Consider the following 25441-nt stretch of genomic DNA (forward strand, 5'->3'; position numbering starts at 1 on the left):
ATCATTTGAACTTACTTATACTAATCTCATCAGCTGGTGAGTGGTCAAATTTATTTCAACTTTTACATTGAAATATCCCATTGTAAAGGGTAATACAGTCAGTCCAGTTCTAAAGGTTAAAGGCATGTGGTGCAAACATGTAATAGCTGCTGTGTGTTTCACTGTTTGGCTGTTCACTTAAGACAAAATACATTACTTACTGTTCAATGTATGGTTGCTCACTGAGAGCACCCACCAGCTATTAAAATGCCAGTAGCTTCAAAACAGCTATCCTGGCAATGTCTCAAAATTTTAAATGTACGGTGGATTCATAACTACTATTCAAGTGATGCTGTACTATTCAAAAAGACATTATCAACTTAGGCAATCAACTTACTCAACCTTACTGGGTTTTCCCTTGTAGTCACCTCAAACCAAGCAGTTACAGGTATAGTGTGCACAGGAATGATCATATAGGCATCTGAGGAGTAGAAAAAGGTCTGATGAATTCTGGTTCCAGTTGTACCACACTAACAGCTAGATCATGTATAGCAGCATGATCCAATGAGCCCATTACACCAGGTATCAACGGTGCAAGCTAATGCCAAAAGTGTGAGAGTCTTTTCATTCACACACATTAGGTCCTTAACACCAATGGAGTGTCTGGATACCACAGCCTACTTGAACATCGTTGCTAACTAGATGCAGCCCTTTATGCTCACAATTTAACCATCTGGTAACAGTTACCTCTAGCAGGATAACCTGCCATTTCAAAAAACAGACTCAGGAATGGTTCTAGATCATTACAGTAACTTTACCATACTTCGCTGGCCTACCATTTTTTTTTTTTTTTTTCCCTTTATTTGCTGGTGCAGCAAAAGCTTGTGGGAGACTGTAGAATGAACTGTTTGTGGCAGGGATCAGCCACCATCCAAACCAGGCACCTCCGTAGCCAGGTGGGTAGGAGCAGCAGTGTGTAGCACATGCTTCTTGATTAGACCGGGGTTCAAGCCTGTGACCACCAAATACGGAGGATGCGGAAAGGTCAGGGAATGACCACCGCATATCCCCGGGCAATATGGCCTTAGTTGCTAATGCTCCTAAAAACCAAATAACAACAACCATCCAAACTTGCACAACTGCAGTACATGGCCAACTCTGCATGGGCTATAAGCCCTGCAGAACACTTTTGGTACTTCATAAAGTAATGTCCTGGCAATTTGAGGCTTTTTGATATTAGGTTGGTGTATCTAAGAAACCAGCTCTTCAATGTATAATCAAAAATTATTCAGCTTTAAAAATTTTCTCATTTGCAGCATCACAGTTAAGACACAGGGTATTTCACAATGTGTGCGCTATACTTTCGGGACTTGGAAACAATAAAAAAATTCATATAAATGTGTGTCTAATTCTGAAAAGTTATGGAGCTATGACTATGAATTTTAAAAAAATGGCTACAAGGTTTTCAATGGTAAAAAAAAAAAAAAAAAAAAGCAAACATGTATCCAGTATGAATAAACATTTTACCAGCTATGCATCTGCTTATTATTAATTATTTTTTATCATTGAAAACTTCACAGCCATTTTTTAAAATTCAAACAAAAATCAACAGATAACATAAAACAAATATTTATTTCAGACTCAGGCATTTATGTGCACATCTCTTAACTCAAATAAAAATTATTATCCCATCACATATAATTGAATTTTGCTTTGTACAGACCATTGTTTATGGAAAAACAGTTATCAGAAGTTGTGAAGGCCATATCATTAAACACTATGTATTCCCTCATGAGTCACTATAAAACTCTCAGGAATCAGTATACAGCCCTCATAAGAGATAAGAAAAAGGAATGCTGGAAGCACTTGGTGGGAACTACTGGAAACAATAACCCTTGGGGTGTTGTCTACAGAATAGTGACCAACAAGCTGCCAAGAGGAGATATCTTAGAAACTATTGTCAAACCAGATGGAACCCCAACCCTGTGTTGGGTGTATTCTGTAAATAACATCCTAGACAGTATCATTCAGACTGAAACTGGAAATCATTCCCCCACCCAGCTCGACATTATAAAAGAAAACACTGAATATGACAATGCCAATATTGAACCTCTGTTCACTATACAAGACTTAGAAATAGCACTATCTAAAACCAAAAACAATAAATGCCCAGGTTTTGAAATCTTAGAGGTTGAGATTATCAAAAAATTAGCAGAAATAGCACCAGATAAATTAATAGCACTATATAATAACTGTATGACAGAAGGTATATTCCCAAAAATATGGAAACAAGCTGTGTTAAGGTTAATCCTGAAAAACTCCCTACTGATCCCAAATCATATAGACCAACAGCCCTACTCCCTGTACTAGGGAAAATATACGAAATATTAATATACAGCAGATTAGCGCAATATTACACAGAAGCAGGCTTGCATTCCAACAATCAGTATGGTTTTAAGCAGGGCAATTCTACGGAGGATGCCATGCACCACCTACTGACAACAGTTAAAAACACAGAGGAGAAATATATGCTGGCAATCTCCATTGACTTTGCTGGGGCATTTGACTCACTGTGGTGGCCTAGTGTCCTTAGGAGACTTCGCCAGGCAAATGCCCCACAAAACCTCCGTAAGGTAATAAACAGCTACCTTATAGACAGAAGTGTCTCAGTACGCACAAGGTTCCAGGAATTGACACGCCCTGTGAATAAAGGCTGCCCGCAGGGATCAATCCTTGGCCCTTTCTTTTGGAACATTGTTCTGGATGAATTTCTGGCCTTGGATCTGGGCCCCGTGGAAAGCCTGGCCTTTGCAGATGACATGATTTTCCTTGTAAAAGGCAACTCACGAGTGGTTGTAGAGCAAAGATCAAATGCCGCTCTCTTGCAGCTGCAGGAGTGGGCACAAATGCACATGCTCAAAATATCGCCTGAAAAAACCAAACAAATACTTCTAAAAGGTAATTTGGACATAAGAAGACGTCCACAAATCAAAATTAACACAATCACTATAAAAATGGTAACAGAACTAAAATATCTTGGAGTGGTCTTTGATTCAAAATTAACTTTTTACCCCCATTTGATCTACTTGGCGAAGAAAGTGCGAAATTATGCAGGTATGATTGCCAGGATCAGTCGAGCAGACTGGGGATTCGAAAGAAAGACCTTGGCAATCATATACCGTGCAATGTTCCTACCTGTTATCACCTATGGAGCCGGTGCGTGGTTCATCCGCTCGGCCATAGTAAGAAATAGGAATAAATTAGAATCGATACAAAGGACAATACTACTCACTATTACCAGAGCATGTTGCACAGTAAGCACACCTGCACTACAGTTGCTGGCCGGAACTCTCCCACTTTACCTGGAAGTAGCCAAAAGAGGCTTATATTATAGATTTAAAAAGGGCATACCCACAGAATTTCTGGGGATAGCCCTTGATACAACCAATACCTTCAATGATGAAAGAAAAAGAATAGCCACAAAGCTCCACGAGCTATGGCAAACAAAGTGGGAGCAGGAAACCAGAGGTCTGGTCACCAAACGGTTTCTGCCACTGGTGTCAATGGTTAGCCCAAAGCCACCTAAGTGGTATGCCCCTGGACTTTTTACAACATTTATATTGACAGGGCACGGCTCCCTAAAGGCGAAACTAACCTCCTTAGGCCTGACCGATGACCCAAACTGCACCTGTGGCGAAAGTGAAGACTGGGCACACATTCACTATGAATGTATAATATATGACATCCCCAGAACAGAGCTAATAGCACAGATTGGTCCCCTTCCCAGGGGAGAAGAACATCTCTTCATCATATAAGAGCAAAATTATAAAGCTTTTACATCTTTCACACAGAAAGTTTTCGAAATGTGCAGAGCAATGCAAAGAATGGCAATTCAGCCCTCCAGCAATTAAACAATAATCAATAGTAAAATTGCCCAAGTTTCCCACCACGCCCAGATGATGACTTAAAAACTGTTAGGATAGCAGTATTCTGCACCCTGACGAAAACCTGACATAACAAAACTCCCCATGACTACCATGCCATGCATAGGAACCTGGGGCCCCAAACCAATGTAGGGGAGGGGGAAGGGAATGCATGCAGAGAAAGTGAATGGGAATGAGCAGAAGAGCAAATGTAATTGGCCGAAAGAATACAAAGTTAAAAATAACTTACATTACTTTATATATACTGTACCAACAAACATTTACAAACCACATAAACACTATCACTGCATTCTCCCCTGGCCTGCAAAAAAAAAAAAAAAAAAAACCCTTGCAGCTAGGCCTGCACCACAACTGAAGAATAACAGTAAGTTGCGGTGCCCAGAGAGTGCAGTGCAGAAAGAAAGAGTCGAATAAATGAGATGAGAGCTAGAAGAATGAATAAAAGTGCAAGCGTGAGAGAAAAGAACACAAACCACAAAAGCTAAGTTAAGTACACACTAATCCTGGTTTTAATTAGTATTTAAATTTACGCTACCCATCATTGCATCCCCTCCTGGTGTGTGAGAAAAAGATGAATGAATTGAGTGAAATAAAAAAAATAATAATAAATAAATAAAAAAAAAATAAAATAAAAAAAAATATATATATATATAAAAAAATTATAAAATAAGAAAAAAAGTATAAAAAAAATAAATAAATAAAAAAAATAATAATAAAAAAATAAATAAAAATAAATAAATAAATAAAAAAAAATATGCAAGTAGAGTGAGAATGCACATTACGAATGAAGTAAATGTGTGTGTCTCCCCCCTCACCTGGTAGGTTCCCCACTACCAGCTAACATATCCCACCCCCAGAGCGGGATGGGCAGCTGGACCTTCATACCGGATTCGACACTCCTTGGACATGACACCGACGAAGACATTCTGCGGCTTTGTTGCCAACACGCCATTGGCGATCCGAACTGGGTACTCTAACCTGGTTCCCTTTAAAACCCCATCCCCAGGCAGGGAATGGAGGAGACGGATCTCTGTCTCCTCTCCTCCCTGCCTACCCCCCATATTTCGCCTGGTGGGCTCGTCTCCACTGTCCTCTTTGGGGATGCCTACTCTATCCATCCCTATTCTTCTATCTGTTTCCTCCCCAGTCTTCAATCACCCCCCCTCTCTCTCACTAAATTGTTAAGGGGTGTACCGAGTACACCCCTTAACAATGCCGCCAAATTATAACCAACGTCTAAATTCTACCGGTTTTGTGCAAATCTCTAAGATATCTAACACTATCAGCTTTTATCTAGCATTACATGTCTAAATTTAATAACATCAATTTTGCCCGACCTATTTGGCCTTTAACACATCTCTTTAGTGTTCAACCCTAACCAGTGATTTCCTAACAGCAATCCCATTAAGCATTAATGTCAAATGCATAAACTTTTTTTTTTTTTTTTTTTAAATAGGCCCTAGCCACTGAAATCCCAGGAAACTAGGTGGCAGGACCTGCCAGAGCCAATTGTTATGATACTGGATACACCCGGCTAGCCTCCATGTGGCAGGGTATGGGCAACGTCGGGCCCCACTAGGGGCCTGGCAGCCAATAAGCCGGATAAACAATGGGCACAACATATCACACTGCACAGACACGACCCACACACTTTCAAGTCTCTGGCTTGACAGTGTACTGTCCTCGATACAGCGAAACACACGTGTAGATGGGAGAAATCCCAGGTGCCGTCTGACACGAACATACCTTATACCTTAACTCAAATAAAAATTATTATCCCATCACATATAATTGAATTTTGCCTTTGTACAGACCATTGTTTATGGAAAAACAGTTATCAGAAGTTGTGAAGGCCATATCATTAAACACTATGTATTCCCTCATGAGTCACTATTCAAATCAAATATTTTCAATTCATAATAAGAGCTGTAGCATTATTTCCAAAAATTTAATGCATAAATAAAAGTTTCACTTTCCTCTAGAAGAGTCAAATAAGTTGGCTCACTTATGACAAAGTGATCAGTGACAAGGAGCTAGATTGCTGTAAATTAAGTGATAATTTCAATCTCAGAAAAGAGTATATTTGGGAAACTACTGAAGCTGAACAAAGGTAAGACTCCAGAAATGGATGGTATAAAACCTATTATACTAAAAAAAGGCTACACATGAGTAGATCAACCCATTGAGAATTTCCATTAGACTATTGGAAGACACCCCTAGTCTAGAAAAGTGCCAACATCTCCCCAATCCACAAAGGAGGTGCAAAAGGTGTGATTGGCAATTACAGACAAGCTTGACTTCAGTGGTGATCAAGATCAAGGAATCTCTGATTAATGATACAATACAGAACCATCTCAACAGAAATGATATCCTTAATGAATCACAACATGGGTTTGTTAAGGTGAAGTCTTGCCTGACAAAACAGTTAATTATTATGACAAAGTCATCAAACAGTTGGATGCAAGGAACAACTCTGACATTATTTACCTTGATTACAGTAAAGCTTTTGATATGGTTCCCCCTGAAGGGCTATCATATAAACTGGAGCAAATTGAGATTAATGGCAAGACTGTTCACTGGATCAAGGGTTGGCTAAAAGACAGGAGACAAAGAATTCATAAATGGACATACCTCAAAGTGGATCAGTGTAGCAAGTGGAGTCAAGAAATTTCTGTTTCTTATCTACCTTAATGACACTGATGAGGGAGTGCAGAAGTTTTCAAAGTTTGCCAGTGATTTAAAGGTAGGAAGGGTGGTTAATGACCAGAAACAGGCCATTTTGCTTCAAACTGTTTCAGACCATTTGGGCAACTGAGCTAAGTCAAAATGACTTGACTGTTGTCACAAATAGTCTGAAAAATTGCAACTGAAGTTTTTAAATGCAAGGTTTTGCATGTAGAGAACAAAAATTCAGGAGTTGCTTACAAGCTATGGGGGGGGGGAGATTAAAAGTGGTCCAAAATGAAGCAGCCATAGGAGTTATGATTTGGTCACACTATCAATGTAAACAGATGGTTATGAAGATGCTTTATTAGTATTTATTATAGTATTATTATAGTATTAATTATAATACTAATAATTACAATAGTGTAAAACATCACCAGAGATTTAATGGAGCCTAAACTAATTATGTAGGAGACAAAGTATCCATAAAGTAAAATAATACCTTGGAATTTCTTTCTGTTCTTCCTGTGCACATAATTCAAGTAATTCAACAAATTTCTGAGGAAATGCAGGAAAATCGACAAGTAATCCTTGTTGTGTTTTCAGACTATATAAACAGATAATTACATATAATATTATTATTAAATTTAAGAAATGATCAAAAAGTAACTTAACTGTACTAAAGTCAAAAATATGATAAAGTTAAAAGGCAATATGATCAAACTGCATATAATTAAACCAGCTACTATGTGCCAAAACAATTTAAGTTTCACACTCATTTCCCCCCTTACCTATCTTCTGATTATTTTAATACAGCAACATTCACATGGCCTATGAAATAAATTAATAAACTTCCATATATTAATATAACTTGCATGATTCCAACTGCCATGAGCAGATACTATGTTCTAATATTCATGATTAGGACAGCATTTAATCATTATAGAATAAACTACCTTATCTACAATTACCTCAAGATGCACTACTTGTAAACAATCAAATAACACCATCAAAAGACTAACTGGTGATGTTATTTTATATTTGGAAAAGTTATTTTGTGAAAAGACTACTTGTTTTTATTTGTTTAAAATAAAGACACTATTATGACAGCCTATTTCAAGACTTGCTAGTCTATAATCAGATTGGTCTGAAAACAAAGCAATGCTTTGTGAGTAACCATGTGATAAAAAGAAGTTCAAACTTTTGATTATTTTAATACAGAAAAAGTTATATGGGATATGAAATAAAAATAAAACTGGCATGGCAGTGTCTCATATTTTAAAAGTACTTGCATCTTGAGGTGATTTATGTATTAGCAAGTTTGCACTATCTTGAGTATTATAACCATAATATTTACTCACAAAAAAGATGAAATTCTAATGTCCACTAAATATATAGGACAAGAATCTGCAATTTAATAATTTAATTAATAGGCATATAGCTCTTGCTATTGTAAAATAATCAAGTTTTACTTCTTTACACCACATGGAACTGGTTTGTTATTCACAAGTCAACAGCAATTTCCTAACTGAGACTACCCATTACCAGGAATTCTTGAAACTGGCTGTCAGAGTGGTATCCTATACTTTAAGCAAATAACAGAATAGTCTTTCAACAACATAAAAGTAACTCATCTCAAGGCAACTCATGGATAAAAAAAGTTTGTTCTATATTACTAAGCAATAAGCTGCTGGTGTTTACTCATGGCAATTGAAATCCTGTTGACTGCTAAATACAAGGGACAATTAGTGAGTAACTCAGCAAGCCATAATTTGAGATTATTGATTATGATCCATAATATGAACAATGCAAGCAACTATGGTGTTGTCTGTCATCCTACTACTTTTCGACATTATCCCACATACCCAAAAGAGAAAGACTGAGAGATCATTGGTAATATTTTAACCACTGCTGACGTTTTAGCTCAGCCATTCTCTCGCTGCTGTTTCTACGTAACCATTATTTTGAAGTCTGTCCTCCAACATGCTGCGTCAGTGCCAGGAAAAAGATGGTAATTGATATGTGCCAGATGAGGGCTTATAAGTGGAACAGTCCAATATTCACACTTGAAACACTGTAACACTTGTCAGTCTGCTACTGCATGACAGTACAAAGTTATGCACTGTCATGCAATAACAGACAGTGGACAACTGCACTCTGCCTGTTCACATATAGTCTATAAGTAAAATGCCTCTACAGTCCCGAAACACTGTAGCCATTATCTTGCCAGTATACTTCACAATCGTGAACTTTTTATTGATCACAGAAATTGGGGTGTTTATCTTTGCCAAATATGCCAGTCAATAACTGATACTGCTTTCCCTCTCCCCTCTAAACTACAGGTTGAGTATCCCTAATCTGAAATGCTTGGGGCCAGAAATGTTCGAATTTTGGAATACATGGCATGGTGGAGTTGAAGTAAGGTGGATATAAAATTTAGATTTCATGCAAAAAATTTAATTTTATTTATCAAAAAAAAAAAAAAATAAATAAACATGATGGGCTCTGCTTCCAAAAGAATATAAATGCAACAAATACTAATTCAAAATTAATATATCATGCGAAAAAAGTTCCTTTTTATTTATCATCTTGAGAAGGAACATCATAAGCAGTTGAGGGACCAGGATTTGATTTTGGTTTTATGGTGCAAGGGTGACTAAGGCCATGATGTGCCAAGGGACCAGGAACTGGGTCTGTCAGGAATGAGGAGACATTGTGCTGAATGGCCTTTTTAAAAGTGTCTTCCGGAGTCATTTGCCTCATTAACAAAGGTTTTTGTTGTAGAAGTCTCTTTTATTTTATAAATTGACATAATTTATTGTTCTGTTATAAAAGCATGCTGCCCTAGTGCTTCAATGAGTTCACCACACTTTTTCACTACGTATTCTAAGGCATTTTCACTGCAGTGTTAACAATGTCGTCTTTGTCACTTTTACCATGATCACTTTGATTCAAAACCATTTCAGCTATTTCATCATCAGTCACTGAATGAATAACTGGAGCCTCATTATCAATGTTAAAGACTTCTTCGATATCCACTTTTTCCAGCTTACTGACAGACTCTGAAGGCACTGTTTTTGCATATGTAAGGAGTTCAGACATCATCTTTTTCTCAAAATCATTAGCTTCATCATCATCACTGAGCATAGTCACATACCAAAGGCTGTGCCAGGCATGTATAACTGTGTTTTTAGTCACTGAGGTCTGAGCATTTGCAACATCATATACAGCATCCTTCAGGTTAAACTCCTTCTGGAAACCTTCCACACCCACGCCTCTGCTGCCAGCATGCTGTTCAAGAAAGTGTTTTTATATTTACACTTCATTGATCTAAGGATACCCTGGTCACATGGCTAAATTAATGAAGTCATGTTTGGGAGAAAGTACATGGCATAAACATTATTTTTGATGAGCAGAAAGTTGTCAAGAATAACAAAATCTTGCAGTCATCATCCAGTCCAACTTCCCTGCAGTGAGCACGAGCTGCTGGTACTAAATGCTTGTAAAACCAATCAGAAAAGATGATCCTGGTGATCCATGCCTTTTTTGTTAGCATAATAACGGACTGATAAGAAATTCCCTCCTATAAAACAGCGAGGACGCAAGCTTTGGCCCATCGCAGCAAGTTTATACTTAAGCATGCCTGCTGCATTAGTACCTCCAAGCACAGTTAATCTGTCCTAGGCATCCTTAATTCCTGTTGGGGGATGTCTCATCAGCTGTAGTTAGTGTCTTCCTGGGGCAATACACCAAAACAATGATGTTTCGTTAGCATTATAGACTTGTTCTGCCACCAGATTTTCATCAGCGATGACCTTGGGAAACTCATCAATGAATTTCTCTGCTGCCTCATCATCAGCAGATGCTTTTTCACCACAAATATTTAAAAATTTAATGACGTGTCTTTTCTTGAATTTCTTTAACCAGCCTGTTGAATATTCACAGTTCACTCCAATTTTCAGTTTCTTTATGATAGCTCTTTGCTTGTTCCATGATCAGCTGACCGGTAATTGGCATGTGTTCACTGGAACACTAACTGATCCACTCTTTCAAAACACAATGGAGATCTTCATTTTTAGCTTTATGCAGTGTTTTTATATTTTTCATTATCTTCTGTTCATCACTTTCAGCATAGAACTTGAACAGCTTATCGTTCTCTTTATTCAGGTAGTAGATGGTGCTCGTTCCAACACCCAACTCTTCTGTAAGATATCTCACACTTACACCGCTGCCCAGTTTCTTCAACAAATTCACTTTCTTTCTACAGATAAAGTTAAATGCTTCCTCTTCTTTTTTTGACATTTTCCACTAATATCTTTGCACCACAAAGCAGAGAATAAAATAAACAAACAGTGAGTAATGGACATAGACACTTTGCATTGCTAATAATTGGCACTTTACTGATGTCAACACTGCATCACAGCTCTTTCCACCAGGGCTCCCAGTTTCCAGAATGTTTGAATATTTTTCAAAAAAGTTTCAGTTTTCAGAATTTTGGATTTGGGATACTCAACCTATAGTATGAAATATAATACTTTATATAATTTTAGGGAAAAATAACAGTCAGAAAAATCAGTGTTTCTACCAACATGGATAATTTGGTCTGTTATAAATTAACAACTTAAACTCTGCAGTTTGAGATTATAAAGAATGTCAATTCCACAGCTCTATATCCAGGTCTTCTAATCTAACCTATGCCTTGTGACACTGGGGCATCTGCTTCCTTAAAAAGACTTGCTTTGCCACCAATAATTCTGAATTAGAATCAGGTCCTGTAGCCATTTTAATGCTTGCTTAATGTTCAAGATATTATTACTTAATTATGCTAATTAAGATTTTCTGTAATGATCTTCGAAATGCACTTGAGTATTCTCAATTTTTCCTTGATCCACTTTTTACACATTGCATTGAGCACGTCAATATGCAAGTGGAAGGTGACAAATTATTCTAAGCACACATTGCTTCAACACACATAGACCATTCATCAGCAAATTATTTATTAATTTTTTCCACTTTCATCGATTCTGTTTACATTTAACAGCTATTCAGAAAACATCTTGGTTCGTTCAGGACAATTGCTGTTCTAATAATCAAACAACAAAGATGCAAATGCTGAATGTATATAGCTTCCCATGACATAGGTATCCCTTTAATTTCTTTCTTTGTTTTTGTTGTTGTATAAATTTAGAATGCTTTTTTATCTTGATATTTCTTTCTTTCTTTTAATTTCATTTAACATTAGGCACAGCCAGTATAAAATTGCTATTCCATCAGTATTGAACATATTAACTGCATATAATAACATAAACATATTAACTACATATTAACATATTTGAATTATTTCTTGTAGTTTCCTGTTGTTAGTACAGGCGAAAGTAAATATCACAACGGTATTATCTACTCCCACCATTCAATTATTTCCAAGCAATTCTGCTTCTTTCATGAAAACAGAATCATACATTGTTTGTTTGTTTGTTTTGAAGCCCTTTATTCCTAAAGTTACTGCAAACTTTCTTGCTTTCTGTCACGTTATCAGGCCTGAAACCAGTATTTCTAGCAGATAAGGCTATGAACCATACGGCCACAGTAGAATCTATTTCTTAATTTCCTAAAAGTTTCCCAGTTGCAGTAATTTATGTTGGAACACAGATGCAGCCATTCTGCTAAGCTTCGTATCCTCTCCTTATCTTTCGAGACAGCTGACAAGGTAGATTTTGGAATTCTAAACCCGATCTGTATGTCAACTTGTTTTTCACTAGTGTCTATTTCACATAAAGGCTTTTTTTTTTTTTTTTTTTTTAAATGTTTATTTATCAGTTACCAACATATAGATTCAGCGCTAATAGTGCAAAAATTATAAGCAACAGAATGACAACTGGACTACAAGGACAACAAAAGCTAATACTCTAGTAAAACTACACATACTCTCTCAGTGCTGAATGAAACAGTATTGCAGTGAAAGGGTTTTCTTTATTTTTAGAGAGCAAGTGGGGACTCTGAAGACTGCATTTCTTTGAAATTCTCTCTTATGGAATGGCTTTACCGTGCCAGCCAATTTAGGCTATTTGGCAAAAATTCATTCAAGAGTTGTCCCTTACATGTTAGCAAGAAGACACCTAAAGCTGAAACAAAAAATTCAGATTAGTATTTTATATGGACTTTCTTTTGAACAATCGGTTAAAATTTCATTATTGTGACTGCACACATGCACTCACTCTTATGCACACACTATTCAAGCCTAGTAAAAATTTAGAAATTACTTGTTTGCTTACCTAAGAAAATCCTCCTCACTCAGATTTAATGTATATAAAAAATACGGGTCATTATTATCAGTTAAGCGTACAACCAGCTCCTAAAAAAAAAAAAAATTGCAATGAAGAAATTCAATGACAACACAATACTATCAATAATTTGGAGCCACCATACATAACATACACTGTGCTGCTACTTTATTCGTTACACCCCTGCTGTGCACACAAATGGTTTGTCCCACAATGTTGCAAGTCACATGACCACAGTTGTGCATATAAATGCAACAGAACAACCTTTGTACACTTAACTAATCAGTTAAGTGTACAAACCTTAGCAAGAATGAGAAAAAGGAGTGATCTAACGGACTCCGAACGTGGCATGGTAGTAGGTGCAAGATGTGCTGGACAAAGCATCTCTGAAATGGCAGTTCTCTTGAACTTTTCACGCACCACAGTTTCAAGACTGTATTGAGAATGGTGCAACGAACAGAAAACATCCTCTCAATGGCACTCCTGTGGAAGAAAATCACTTGTTGATGAGAGAGGTCAGAGGAGGATGGCTAGAATTGTGCAAGCAAACAGACAGGCCACAATGTCGCACTTCATGCCAGAATACAACCTTGGCGCACAGAACAAAATATCACAACAGACCACTAGTCGCAATTTGTTTCAGATGGGCTACAACAGCCGACAGCCACATCGCGTACCTTTGTTATCAATAAAGAACAAGAGAGCATGCCGCCTGTGAGCACAGCAACACCAGCACTGGACTATCGAGGATTGAAAACAGTTGCTTGGTCTGACGAGCCGAAGTTCCTGGTGCGTCATGTTGATGGAAGGCTCAGAATTTTGCGAAAACAACATGAATCCATGGACCCATCATGTCTGACGATTACTGTGCAAGGTGGTAGGGGGCAGTGTAATGGTGTGTGGAATGTTTTCTTGGCACACGTTGGGTCCATTAATACCCATAGATTCGCATCTGAATGCCACATTGTACCTAAACATTGTTGCTGACCAAGTGCATCCATTCATGTTGACAGTTTATCCTCAGTCAGATTACTTCCAGCAGGATAATGCGCCGATGCACAAAGCCCAAATCACTATGGAATGGTCCCAGGAACATGGCAATGACTTTTCTTTGCTGCAGTGGCCTGCTCAGTCCTCAGATCCCAGGTTCTCAATCCTATTGAACATCTTTGGGATGAGCTGGAAAGGGCTGTTCGCTGCAGGCCTACACCTCTGTAGAATCTCAAGGAACTATAAGGTATGTTCGTGTCAGACGGCACCTGGGATTTCTGCCATCTCCGCGTGTGTTTCGCTGTATCGAGGACAGTACACTGTCAAGCCAGAGACTTGAAAGTGTGTGGGCCGTGTCTGTGCAGTGTGATATGTTGTGCCCATTGTTTATCCGACTTATTGGGCCACCAGGCCCCTAGTGGGGCCCGACGTTGCCCATACCCTGCCACATGGAGGCTAGCCGGGTGTATCCAGTATCACAACAAATTGCTCTGGCAGGTCCTGCCACCTAGTTTCTTGGGATTTCAGTGGCTAGGACCTATTAAAAAAAAAAAAAAATTTGCGTTTGACATTAATGCTTAATGGAATTGCTGTTAGGAAATCGCTGGTTGGGATTGAACGCTAAAGAGATGTGTTAAAGGCCAAATAGGTTGGCAAAATTTTGATGTTATTAAATTTAGACATGTGAGGCTATACGCTAGATAAAAGCTAATAGTGTTAGTTGTCTTAGAGATTTACACAACCGGTAGAATTTAGACGTTGATTATAATTTGGCGGCATTGTTAAGGGTGTACTCAGTCGATTTATTGAGAGGGGGGGAGACTGAAGACTGGGGGGAAAACAGAAGAATAGGGACGATAGAATCTCAAGGAACTGCGTGACACACTCATGTCTGCATGGTACTCCATTCCTGCACAATGTTTTCAGCATCTTGTTCAATCCATGCCTAGACGAATTCAGGCTGTTCTGAAGGCTAAAGGCGGCTCAACATGCTATTAGGTTGGTGTACCTAATAAAGTGGCAGTACAGTGTGTATGTGTGTATATATATATATGTTTATTGATGATTCTCATTAAGACAATGTAATTGTTAGTAATTTGACCAGTATTATACCTCTACTAATATGAACTATCCACATCCTTTACCAAACTTTCTTTTATAGATTGGGCTCAAATAAAAAAAAAAAAGAAAAGCATAATCAACATGCCCTGCTTCCTTAACAGCTCGGTTGGTTCCTTTAGAGAATACTGTTTCAGAGTCATTTTTCAGTTATTTCTCAAAGGTGTGAGGAGCAAAGATTGATATTTAAACTGAAATTTTTTTCCCCATCTATCTGTTTTCATCAACTTTTTAAGGCATTTATCTCACCAGTTCTATACAATATACACTTCTAAAATAATCACCTTCACTAAATTACTTTGGTAACAATTAGCAAATGATATCTGATATATTAATAGTGAAAACTAGGTTTTTAAAATATTTCTATTACATTATACAGCAGGATCTTCATTCCATGGATGGATACGTTTTGAGATGTACAACTTTTAAGGAGCTCTAAATGATAAGCAGTAGATAAGACAAGTTTTTCAAAGATCTACCTGTGTACATGTGAAGTGATATGTATTACATGATTAAATAAATAACATTTTCTTCACCACTTTCCTTTATTCAAGTCCACCCTTGGTTTATTTGTAAACTTTTTACTCCCTGTCCTTTTTTTTTTATTAATATAGATTTTCAATAAAAATAGCATGTAAACACCTTACAACTGCAACTATAAAACAACATATTATCAAATAAATATAACAAAGAAAAAATTAATGTACATATCCATTTAATAATGGATATGTGCTCTTGATTTCATTTTGAAATCAAGAGTACAATCCTTTGTTGAAGAGACCAAACCTGTGATGCATATTCAAAACAGGAATAACAGTTATCTGGAAATTAATTAAAAATTTAGCATCGTGGAAGTCTGCCATAATTCTTTTAATCGGATCAAAACTTTCAAAAGCTATATATAGGGTCATAAGAGCCATAACAAGTGATATAAATATCTAAATCAACCGAATCATTGACCCATTTTCTCATATATACCATCACCTATTTCATAAAATTGTTTAATAACATGTGGGGGGGGGGGGTGGTTAGTGGATGTTAATACTTTTTTTTTTATTTTTTATTATTATTTATTTCTTTAATAATAAATCACGTTAACCTTCCAGACCCACCTCTTTTAACTTTGTATTTCTCAATTAAATTTCCCCCTTAATTTACCCCCTCCACATTAACACCTGACTTGTATACTGCACAGAAGATCACAGATTCTGGGGGAATAATAGTTCGTGTATGTCTCCTCTGGACTGGCTGAGTATTCAGAATGACTCAATACTACACATGATAAACATATACAAATTTGTTTATTTCACAGTATATACATTGAAGAATTGTATCATACAACATCAATTGGTATAATGTTAATTACTGGCATTATATGTGTGTTAAGATGTAAAATTAATCGCAACTGATATATTATGTCTCTTCGTGTCTTTCTGCCTTTTCTCCTTCTGGTTTAGGTTACATCTCATAACATTACTTTACTTTCTAACAGTTAAACTTCCCAACTGGAATTACAGCAGTGAGCTTAACCCCTCTATGGATATTGTCCTAGATTTATAAATCCCCGCTATCTTTCTTTAATTTATCCCTTCCAAAATAATTCAATCTTAATATCTTGTAACGTTTCATGTACACAGAACACTTTACATCTTAACTTAGAACATACCAGTCTCGAGTACATGTATCTAAATCTTCGTTGCTTTAACTTATCCTTGAGATGAAGTACATACATCTATATCTTATGAACCCTTTTCTTCCTTTTTATACTAAACAATACCAAATCTACTATCAACTAAATAGACATTTTCCTAAAGTCCTTCCCCTCAAATCTGGCTTAAAATTATTATCTCGTACTTACATAATAACTTAGGGAGTCACCCTTTACACAACCTTTTCTCAGTTCAGGGGCGACCATCATCAACAGCATAGGCATCATCAGGCTCCAACTGGAATTATTCATCGGCAAAGGAACTGCTGCTCATCTACAGGGATTCTCCTACGTTCAGGAACTCGCTCTTCTTTCCATACGGCTATTAAATAAGTTGCTCCGGCCTGCTTTTTGGGCGTCTGATCAGTTCGACGAAACTGGGAAGCATAATAGGATTATCAGGACTCTTCTTACTGCTTTATCAGGAAGCCTGGCTATGTAGCTCTTCCTTATCTTTCTATGGTGAGGCTTTTCGATCCTTTTTACTCAGCTCCAGCATAGGTGTTTCCATCTTTCAACGGTTATCTCCTTCCTATTTCAACAACTCTTAAACAGCAACTCCCACAACTCATTACTCTGTCCGCTACTTTCTGGCGATTCTCCCAGCACCTCTCAGGATTTCTTTCCAGCCGCACATCACTCAGGCATCTCCACGGGAACTCTCAAAAACTTCCAAACTGCCAAAACTCACAACTCTCCCAAAAAAAAAAAAAAACCTCCCTTCCCTGTCTTGCATCTCCTTTTTGTTTCAGCCGCTCATTCTATCTTGATCCAATCGTCGTTCATTCTTCATCATCTCATTATTCTCATTTGCTCTCTCCCACTTCTTCCGTTTTTCTTGGCCCTTCCCTCTCCTGGGGTAACTTCCTGTTCACGAAATTTCCAGAAACTTCGATGAACTACTGGGCATCTAGAAATTTCTAGATATTTCCTTGTGATCATTCCCGATTCACTTACCGCTATTAGTCCACTCTGTTTTTTCTCTACCGCTCCTTGAAATTAATAAGTGCTCAAGGAGTCGGTCTGTTTCATCTAGCGGCTAGCCATTTCCACATAGTGTATATCGCATCCAGGGTTTCCTTCACCCTCTTAGTTCTTAAAATCTTCCTCTCCACAAGGGGGAGTCGGTTCCCTTGTTCTTTTCTTCCAAAGAGCTACTCACTTTCTGTTTATGCGACCATGAACTGGCCTTACGGTGCTCCCTTTGTACTAGTGTTCCAGTGCTCCCATTGTCTTGTGTACCGTCCTGCTACCCCCCATTGTTACGTTAATCCTCCCCTACTTGACTGTATGGTACAGAGCGATCGCAATCTAAGCTGAAAATCATCCTATGTAAATAATATTATTTAATATATACATATTTTTTCTTGTTATGTTATAATATTTATAACATAACATTCGCTAGGATAAGTGTAAGAATTTTGTTCTTACAAACACATGTATCAAAATTTCAAAAAGGATCTGTTTAAATGCATTTCTTGGTGTTCATTTATGAATTTGGGCTGATTCTAAATATGACCTTAGGTTTTGCATAGCATCAATGCTTTGCCCAGTTATGAAAGAAAAGTAAATATGCAAAAATACTACATCAGATTTATATGAAATAATATTATATCCATAGAGAATCAAGTACTGATTGTTGTTACAAGTAAATAATGTGCTAAAAAAAAAAATTAAAAAAATCACATATATATATATATATATATATATATATATATAAAAAAAATCACAAATAACCCAACTCAGGCTAATAATAAAAAAAAAAAAAAAAAAATTCTTATTAAGTGTATGACTGACCAGCTTTGTCTTTTGTGGTCAGTGTGATCATCCCAAAACATGTGATCATCTACAATTGTGGATCATTATAAAACATTAGACATGAACTTGAGATCATGCGACCCTTAAACTAGAGGTGAGCAATCTTTTTGGCATGAGGGTTAATTCAGGAGTAATAAAATGTTTCTGAGCCACATTATAACGATATGTATATTTTTTATGTATTTATCATTAATGATATTACAAATTGACAAATGTTGGTTAGCTGGCACAGTCTATACAGACACTTGTTTAGTTGGTGGGGTTGTCAAGACAACCCCACCAACTAGACAAGTGTCTGTATTCAGGTAGTCACTATTATATATAAAATAAGATTTATGAAAATGTAGAAAGCACTTACATTTACATCGATGATTTGTTTTTGTACAGAACAAAAATGAAAGCAACAAAACTGAATACTACAACAGTTATTTTTATGAGAGATGTATATTTTTATATTAAAAGTATAACATGTATTATCATTAATACAAATTAAAAGTATTTAATAAATATTTTATAGATATATATATATAACAATTATTTGTCAACTTGAATATTTTGGGTTCTGTTAGGGTAGCTAAGAATAGAAACAGGTACAGGTATACTTGCGTGTACACCAATGCTAGGAGTTTAGTAAATAAATTTGATGAATTTGAGGTATTGCTCAAAACATCAAAGGAAGATATTGTTGGGATATCAGAGACGTGGTGTCACACAGATATAAGGGATGCAGAACTGCAATTTGGGGAGTACAACGTCTACAGAAAGGATAGACAGGATAGGAAGGGGGGGAGGGGTTATGCTATTAGTTAAGAAACACATAAAAACCAAGGAAGTGAAGCCAGTCGACATCGCTGGACAGTGCAGTGTTGAGTCAGTTTGGTGTGACATAAACATTGGGAGATCAAAATTGAGAGTAGGAGTGTGCTATAGGCCTAATGACTCTGATGAGTATAATAAGAAACTGTACAGGGAAATAGAGTATGCCAGTAAATCAGAGAGTCTTATAATGGGAGATTTTAATTTCCCAGATATTGACTGGAATTTGGGGGCTGGTCACTCACACACTAGCAGGGCTTTTGTGGATTTATTGGATGATTGTTTTCTACATCAGCATGTTCGGGAGGCAACTAGAGGGAGTAATACTCTTGATTTGATTATCAGCAGTGATTCTTCATGCATTAGGAATCTGCAGATAAATGAACCACTGGGTGGCAGTGATCACAGTGTGCTGAAGTGGGATTTACTCAAAGAGGTAACTACCATTAGGGGTAAAGGGAAGGGTTATTGCTTCCGTAAAGGCGACTACGATGGACTCAGACAGTATTTAAATTCTATACAGTGGGACCAACTGATGATGTTACCAACAGCAAATTCAAAATGGGAAGCATTCAAAGAACTTATCTTGGAAGCTACTAGGCTTTACATACCAACTAAGAAATATTGTTCAAGGTTTAGGCCAAAATGGATGTCAGATGAACTAATGAGGCATATGGCAGAGAAGAAAAATGCATGGGATACTTACAAATTAATACATGACACAGAAGCCTATGATAGATACAAGTTGATATGCAACCAAGTTACAAAGGAGGTTAGGCAGGCGAAGGCAGATTACGAGAAATCCTTGGCAAGGGATGCAAAGAAAAACAGCAAAGAGTTCTTTACTTATGTAAACTCTAGAAGGAAGGGGATGAATCAGATTGGTCCACTTGATATTGATGGGTCAACTGTTGATGATCCTGCTCAGATAGCTAACAAACTAAATGAATATTTTGCATCGACATTCACACACGAGGAGTTATTCAGCAAGGGGAATGCCAGAGGTGTATTCAACTCTAGCAGTAAGCTACAGAATCTTGAAATAACTGGGAGTAAAGTGGAGGAGAAATTGTTGAAGATAAACACAAGAAAGGCACCCGGGGTGGATGGGATCTATCCAGTTATATTAAAGGAGGCAGCAAAGGAAGTAAGCAAACCCTTAGCCATAATTATGAGAGCTTCCTTGGACTCAGGGGAGGTACCCATAGACTGGAAATGTGCAAATGTGACCCCAATTCACAAAGGAGGATCAAAGGCTGACACAAGTAATTATAGACCTGTGAGCTTAACTTCTGTTCCAGGAAAATTAATGGAGGCACTGGTTAAAGAAGCACTGCAGGATCATTTAGACAAGACTTCAGTTATAGCTCGGACACAGCATGGTTTTGTTAAGGGGAAGTCTTGCCTGACCAATTTGATTGGATATTATGATGCTGTCACAAAAGAACTGGATGCAGGGAATAGCTTTGATATTATATACTTGGATCTTAGAAAGGCTTTTGATACTGTTGCACATGGAAGACTGCTACACAAATTGGAGCAGTGTGACATTGGAGACAAATTGCTGCTATGGATAAAGGGGTGGTTGAGGGGGAGAAGACGGAGAGTGGTAATCAATGGACAATGCTCATCGTGGACTAATGTTATTAGTGGAGTCCCTCAGGGCTCAGTGTTGGGTCCATTATTGTTTTCTGTATTTATAAATGATATTGATGATGGTATATCAAGCTTAATGTCCAAGTTTGCAGACGATACAAAGGTTGGCAGGGTTGTCAAGGACACTACTGACACTATGCTGCTGCAACAGGATCTGGAAAGGTTGAGCAGATGGGCTGAGAGGTGGCAAATGAAGTTTAACATTGACAAATGCAAAGTACTACACATGGGAAACAGCAACCCCAGAGCAACGTATCAACTCTGTGGTACTACACTGACAGTGGTAGAGAATGAAAGGGACTTGGGGGTGGTTGTGCAGGCAGATATGAAGTTCTCTGAGCAGTGCAGACGGGCTGCAAGAGTAGCTCATGGAGTATTGTCAATGATATACAGGAATTTTTCCAGCAGGGATAAGGAGGTGATTATTCCCTTGTATAAGGCAATGGTCAGGCCACACCTAGAGTACTGTATACAGGGCTGGAGGCCTCATTTCAAGAAGGATATAGAGCTGCTGGAACGAGTACAGAGAAGGGCAACAAGATTAGTAAATGGAACAAAGGGGTGCTCTTACGAAGAAAGGCTTAAGTTTTGCAAATTACAGTGTCTGGAGACTAGGCACCAGCGAGGTGATCTGATAGAGGTGTATAAAGCCTTGAATGGTTTGAGCATGCTCAATGCTGATGGGATTCTTCCTCTAGCTCAGAATAATCACCTGAGAGGGCATAAATTCAAATTGAGGAAAGACAGATGTAGGATAGACGTGCGGAAATTTGCCTTTAGCCAGCGGGTGGTTGGTTGGTGGAATAGACTTCCATCCCTTGTCGTGGAGGGTGATAGCCTAAATAAGTTTAAGGCTCAGCTGGACAGGTATTTTGAATGAACAGAGGGGTGAAGTGGAAGTGGGGTTTTTTTTTTTTTTTTGGCTGATGCTGCATAAGGTTGCTTTCTTGCATCAAATGCCTCTACTAATGCTAATGCTTATTTTTGTTTCTTGTTCCTAAAATTAGATCACAGACAGCATTTAAAGCTGTGCATGCTATATGAGCCCTGCGAGTGTTTTGCTGATCACACCCGCAGGACTTACTGACTTAAACTGACTTATACCTCCAATATATAAAATATTCACATTTTTTTAAATTTCTCATTTAATTCATAAGTTGGCAGTGATGGCTATATTAAACCGAGTCCTACATCCAGTTTGGTACCTGCAGAAACCCTGGGTTAATTCCAAGTAGGTTAGGTCTTAGATCATTTTTATGAGATTTACAAGTTTGGTGTGATTTCAGTTTTTGAATGTAAATAATTTACTACAGTAATATCAAAAATTAATACATTACTGCAAAAATAACTGTTTTTATTAGTTTTTTTCCCCCCCAAGTTGCATTAATTAAATTATCAGGCATGTGTTGTATTATTTTTGTGTAATTTAAATTATACATACCACTACTCCACTATTGATATTGTTATAATTATTACATTCGTGCCTATAACATATGTTCAGGTTTTTTAGATTTAAAATTGTTTCATCCCCGATTCTGTATTTCTCTCTCAATATCACCCAGATTTGAAAATAGACATCCCTCTTAATTTTTGAATAATTTTCACTTTCTCTTGTAATTGTAAACAAGATTTAATAAAGGAGGACAAAATTTTTGACCACATTTATTAAAAAAAAGCTGTTTTTTCATCCAAAACTGAAAGTTTAAAGCTTTTGAATAACAAAGCAGGAAAGACAAAAACAATGAATTAAATAGGACTAGTAAGTGAACAAAAAGAAAAAACAAGTTAACAATGAACTTTAAGTGGTAACTACATCATTGCTACACAACATTGAAAGATCTGAATTAGAAGGTAAAATAGAAAGAAAAAGAACAATTTATTTGATGTGGAAGATACAAGTGATGAAACTGTTGAACTTCCACCTGACAAAATTCAAAAATTATATCAGAATGAAACTTCTAAAACAAATTTTGGATGATGAGATGAAGATTTTCAGTTGTTGAAGTAGAGAGAGAAAAAAATTTTTCTTTCCAAATCCTGAAGCTATGGCTTATGTTCTTGCCATTCCTATTAGCAGAGCAGTTAATGAGATTCTTTTATGCCAAAGAATTTCAAATCCCAAAATTTTACTCGGCTAAACCCAGGAATTGTTATTGATGCCCTCTTTCTGCACAGTAACTTATGAAAAATGCTAAATCAATTAGTACGTTATAATACAATGAATATTTTCATTATTTTTTATTCAATTTTATGCATTATATGCAATAAAAGGTAATAATGCTGATTGATTGATTTACTGAATTATTACTGATGTGTAAAAAAAATTAAGATTCCAATTCATTTTTTTTTTTTTTTTGCTTTGGGGTTGCAGGTTGGTTTATATGCAGTTCCAGTTACTGCAGGTGCTGGTTCAATACAATGGACTTATATAGGATTCTAATTCCAAAACCTAATAGCTTAAATTTGAAACATTTAAAGGCTATCATTTACTTAAAAAGAATGTCCCCAAAATAATTTGCATAACAAATTATTTGGGGGAATGAAAATTTGACAAAATATTTTGTCTTACTTTAATTTTTTTTTGTAACTAAGTTCATCAATATGACATTACAGTGCAAGTACTGTAAAGAACTGAGGTTATTTCATTTTTTGTGAATACTTATTTTTTAGGTTTAAATCATTAAATTAAACCTTGATTGAAAATTAACAAAATGTATTGCTGGCAAACAGTACTATTTTGTTGCAGAATAGGGCCAACCTTGAGATATCCATCCCCCCCCTCCACCCAATAGCTTTGAGTAGAGTATTTACAACAAAGTAAGACACTCATATATATGCTTCATTATTACTTTCAGATTTACCTACTTTTCTTAAGAGGGGGGTGTTAACAGAACACCATTCTACAACCAGTGAAAGAGCTGCCTTCCTATATTTGGAAATAATAAACAATAACTTCATTATAACAATAAACAGCGATATTAATATAATAATCAGTGAAGAGAAATAAATAATAAAATGGCATTTTAATAAGTTGTAAATACTGTATTAAATACACTTTCTAAATATTACAGTTGACAAAGCCAGGAATTTTAGTCTACCAACTTGAACTACAAATTGTTAAGTGTAAAGCTCAAACTGGATAGCCAAACATGCAGCACTCAGACATTTGTCATGTAACCTGCCATGCATTGTAGCTTTCACAGGTTAAATGAAAACAATAGTAAATAGTGATACTTGAGATATACTAATATATACAGTCAAACTTCTTTAACGAACTTCCATATAGCAAATTTTTCTATGTAGCAAACTTTTTTTGATTTTTCCCCTTGTCATTACATTGAATATAGTTTCTGCATAATGAAGAAAATTTCCATATAACGAACTGATTTTGAGAAACCTGGGTATGCATTGTTTGCACCTTTGGCCTTTAGGCAATAGAGCCGACGCTACAGAAAGCAGGAATTAAGAGCTAAAAGGATTAAAATTAATCACTTTAGCTTTTAATTGCTAAAGAGTTTAAATCTTAAGAGCATTCCACAATTTAGTGTTGCCTGTAAAGCCATTACTGTATCGAGAAGTCACGCTGGTCAACTGCTATCTATGTGTTGTCCACAGATATTGGTAAAGATTAAAGCATATTCCCGACACAGATATTGGCTCTGGTCAACCTGTTTTCTATTGTAAGCATCCTATTAGAGAATTAGGAGAGAGTGATTTTTCTTTATCCCGGAAATTCATCTGTTGTTTCCCTGAAATCAGTCATGCACTCTTTCACTAAATTTCACCTGTCTCTGTATGATAGGTGCAAGTTGTCCCTAAATCGTTTTTTTTTAGCTGCTGTGCAAGTAAACTTACTATGTCTAAGAGGAAGTCTTTGAGTGTAGTGGAAAAAGTGGAAGTGCTTAATAGTGTAGATCGGGGCATTAAAAAAACAGAAATCGCTTTAAAATTTGGTATCTCTGCCAGTAGCAACACGGTTTTTCAGAATGTCAACCATTCTAAAAAACAGTGTTTCGATTCTCAAACTGTTTGAGGAAATGGGACCTAGTCAAAAATGTGCAAAATTATGCTGGTATGAAGATGGAGATGAAGCAGTTTTTAAGTGGGTGAAGTTGATTTGAGACCAAACATGCCGATATCAGGGTCATTAATAAAAGAAAAGGCTATGGAGTATGTATCTTTTCTGGGGCATAAAACATTCCAAGCCAGTTTTGGTTGGCTGGACAAATTTAAAAAGCACCATTGCTTATTGGAAAAAGTGAATGACGTACAGTAAAATCTGGTGAACAAAAAAAATAACCAAATATTTTGCAACATAATTCTTAAGTGTCTTAATATGTGATATTAATAAATTAATTGTTTTAAAATGTTTGAAAATTTATTAATCCCCACTTATTTCTGATTTATTTTACTGTATTTCTGGTATTTTTCATTGTTGAAAAGGTCATATTTCTTTATAGTGAAAT

At 36.7% G+C, this 25441-nt stretch overlaps 1 protein-coding gene across 1 annotated transcript in view; it reads right to left on the reverse strand.

Annotated features, from left to right (window-relative positions):
* Positions 1 to 25441, reverse strand: part of LOC150078977 (spindle assembly abnormal protein 6 homolog) — a 100699-nt gene that overhangs the window by 63931 nt on the left and 11327 nt on the right. Inside the window, exons 3-5 of the mRNA XM_090382908.1 lie at positions 23841 to 23901; positions 12860 to 12939; positions 7090 to 7194 (exon numbers count right to left, since the gene is read on the reverse strand). Of these exons, the coding sequence (XP_090239034.1) occupies positions 7090 to 7194; positions 12860 to 12939; positions 23841 to 23901 (246 nt within the window). The remainder of the gene's footprint in view (positions 1 to 7089; positions 7195 to 12859; positions 12940 to 23840; positions 23902 to 25441) is intronic.

Source organism: Mastigoproctus giganteus, chromosome 10 (genome assembly GCF_048544385.1).
Source record: "Mastigoproctus giganteus isolate SK-2022 chromosome 10, ASM4854438v1, whole genome shotgun sequence".
Classification (NCBI taxonomy): Eukaryota; Metazoa; Arthropoda; class Arachnida; order Uropygi; family Thelyphonidae; genus Mastigoproctus; species Mastigoproctus giganteus.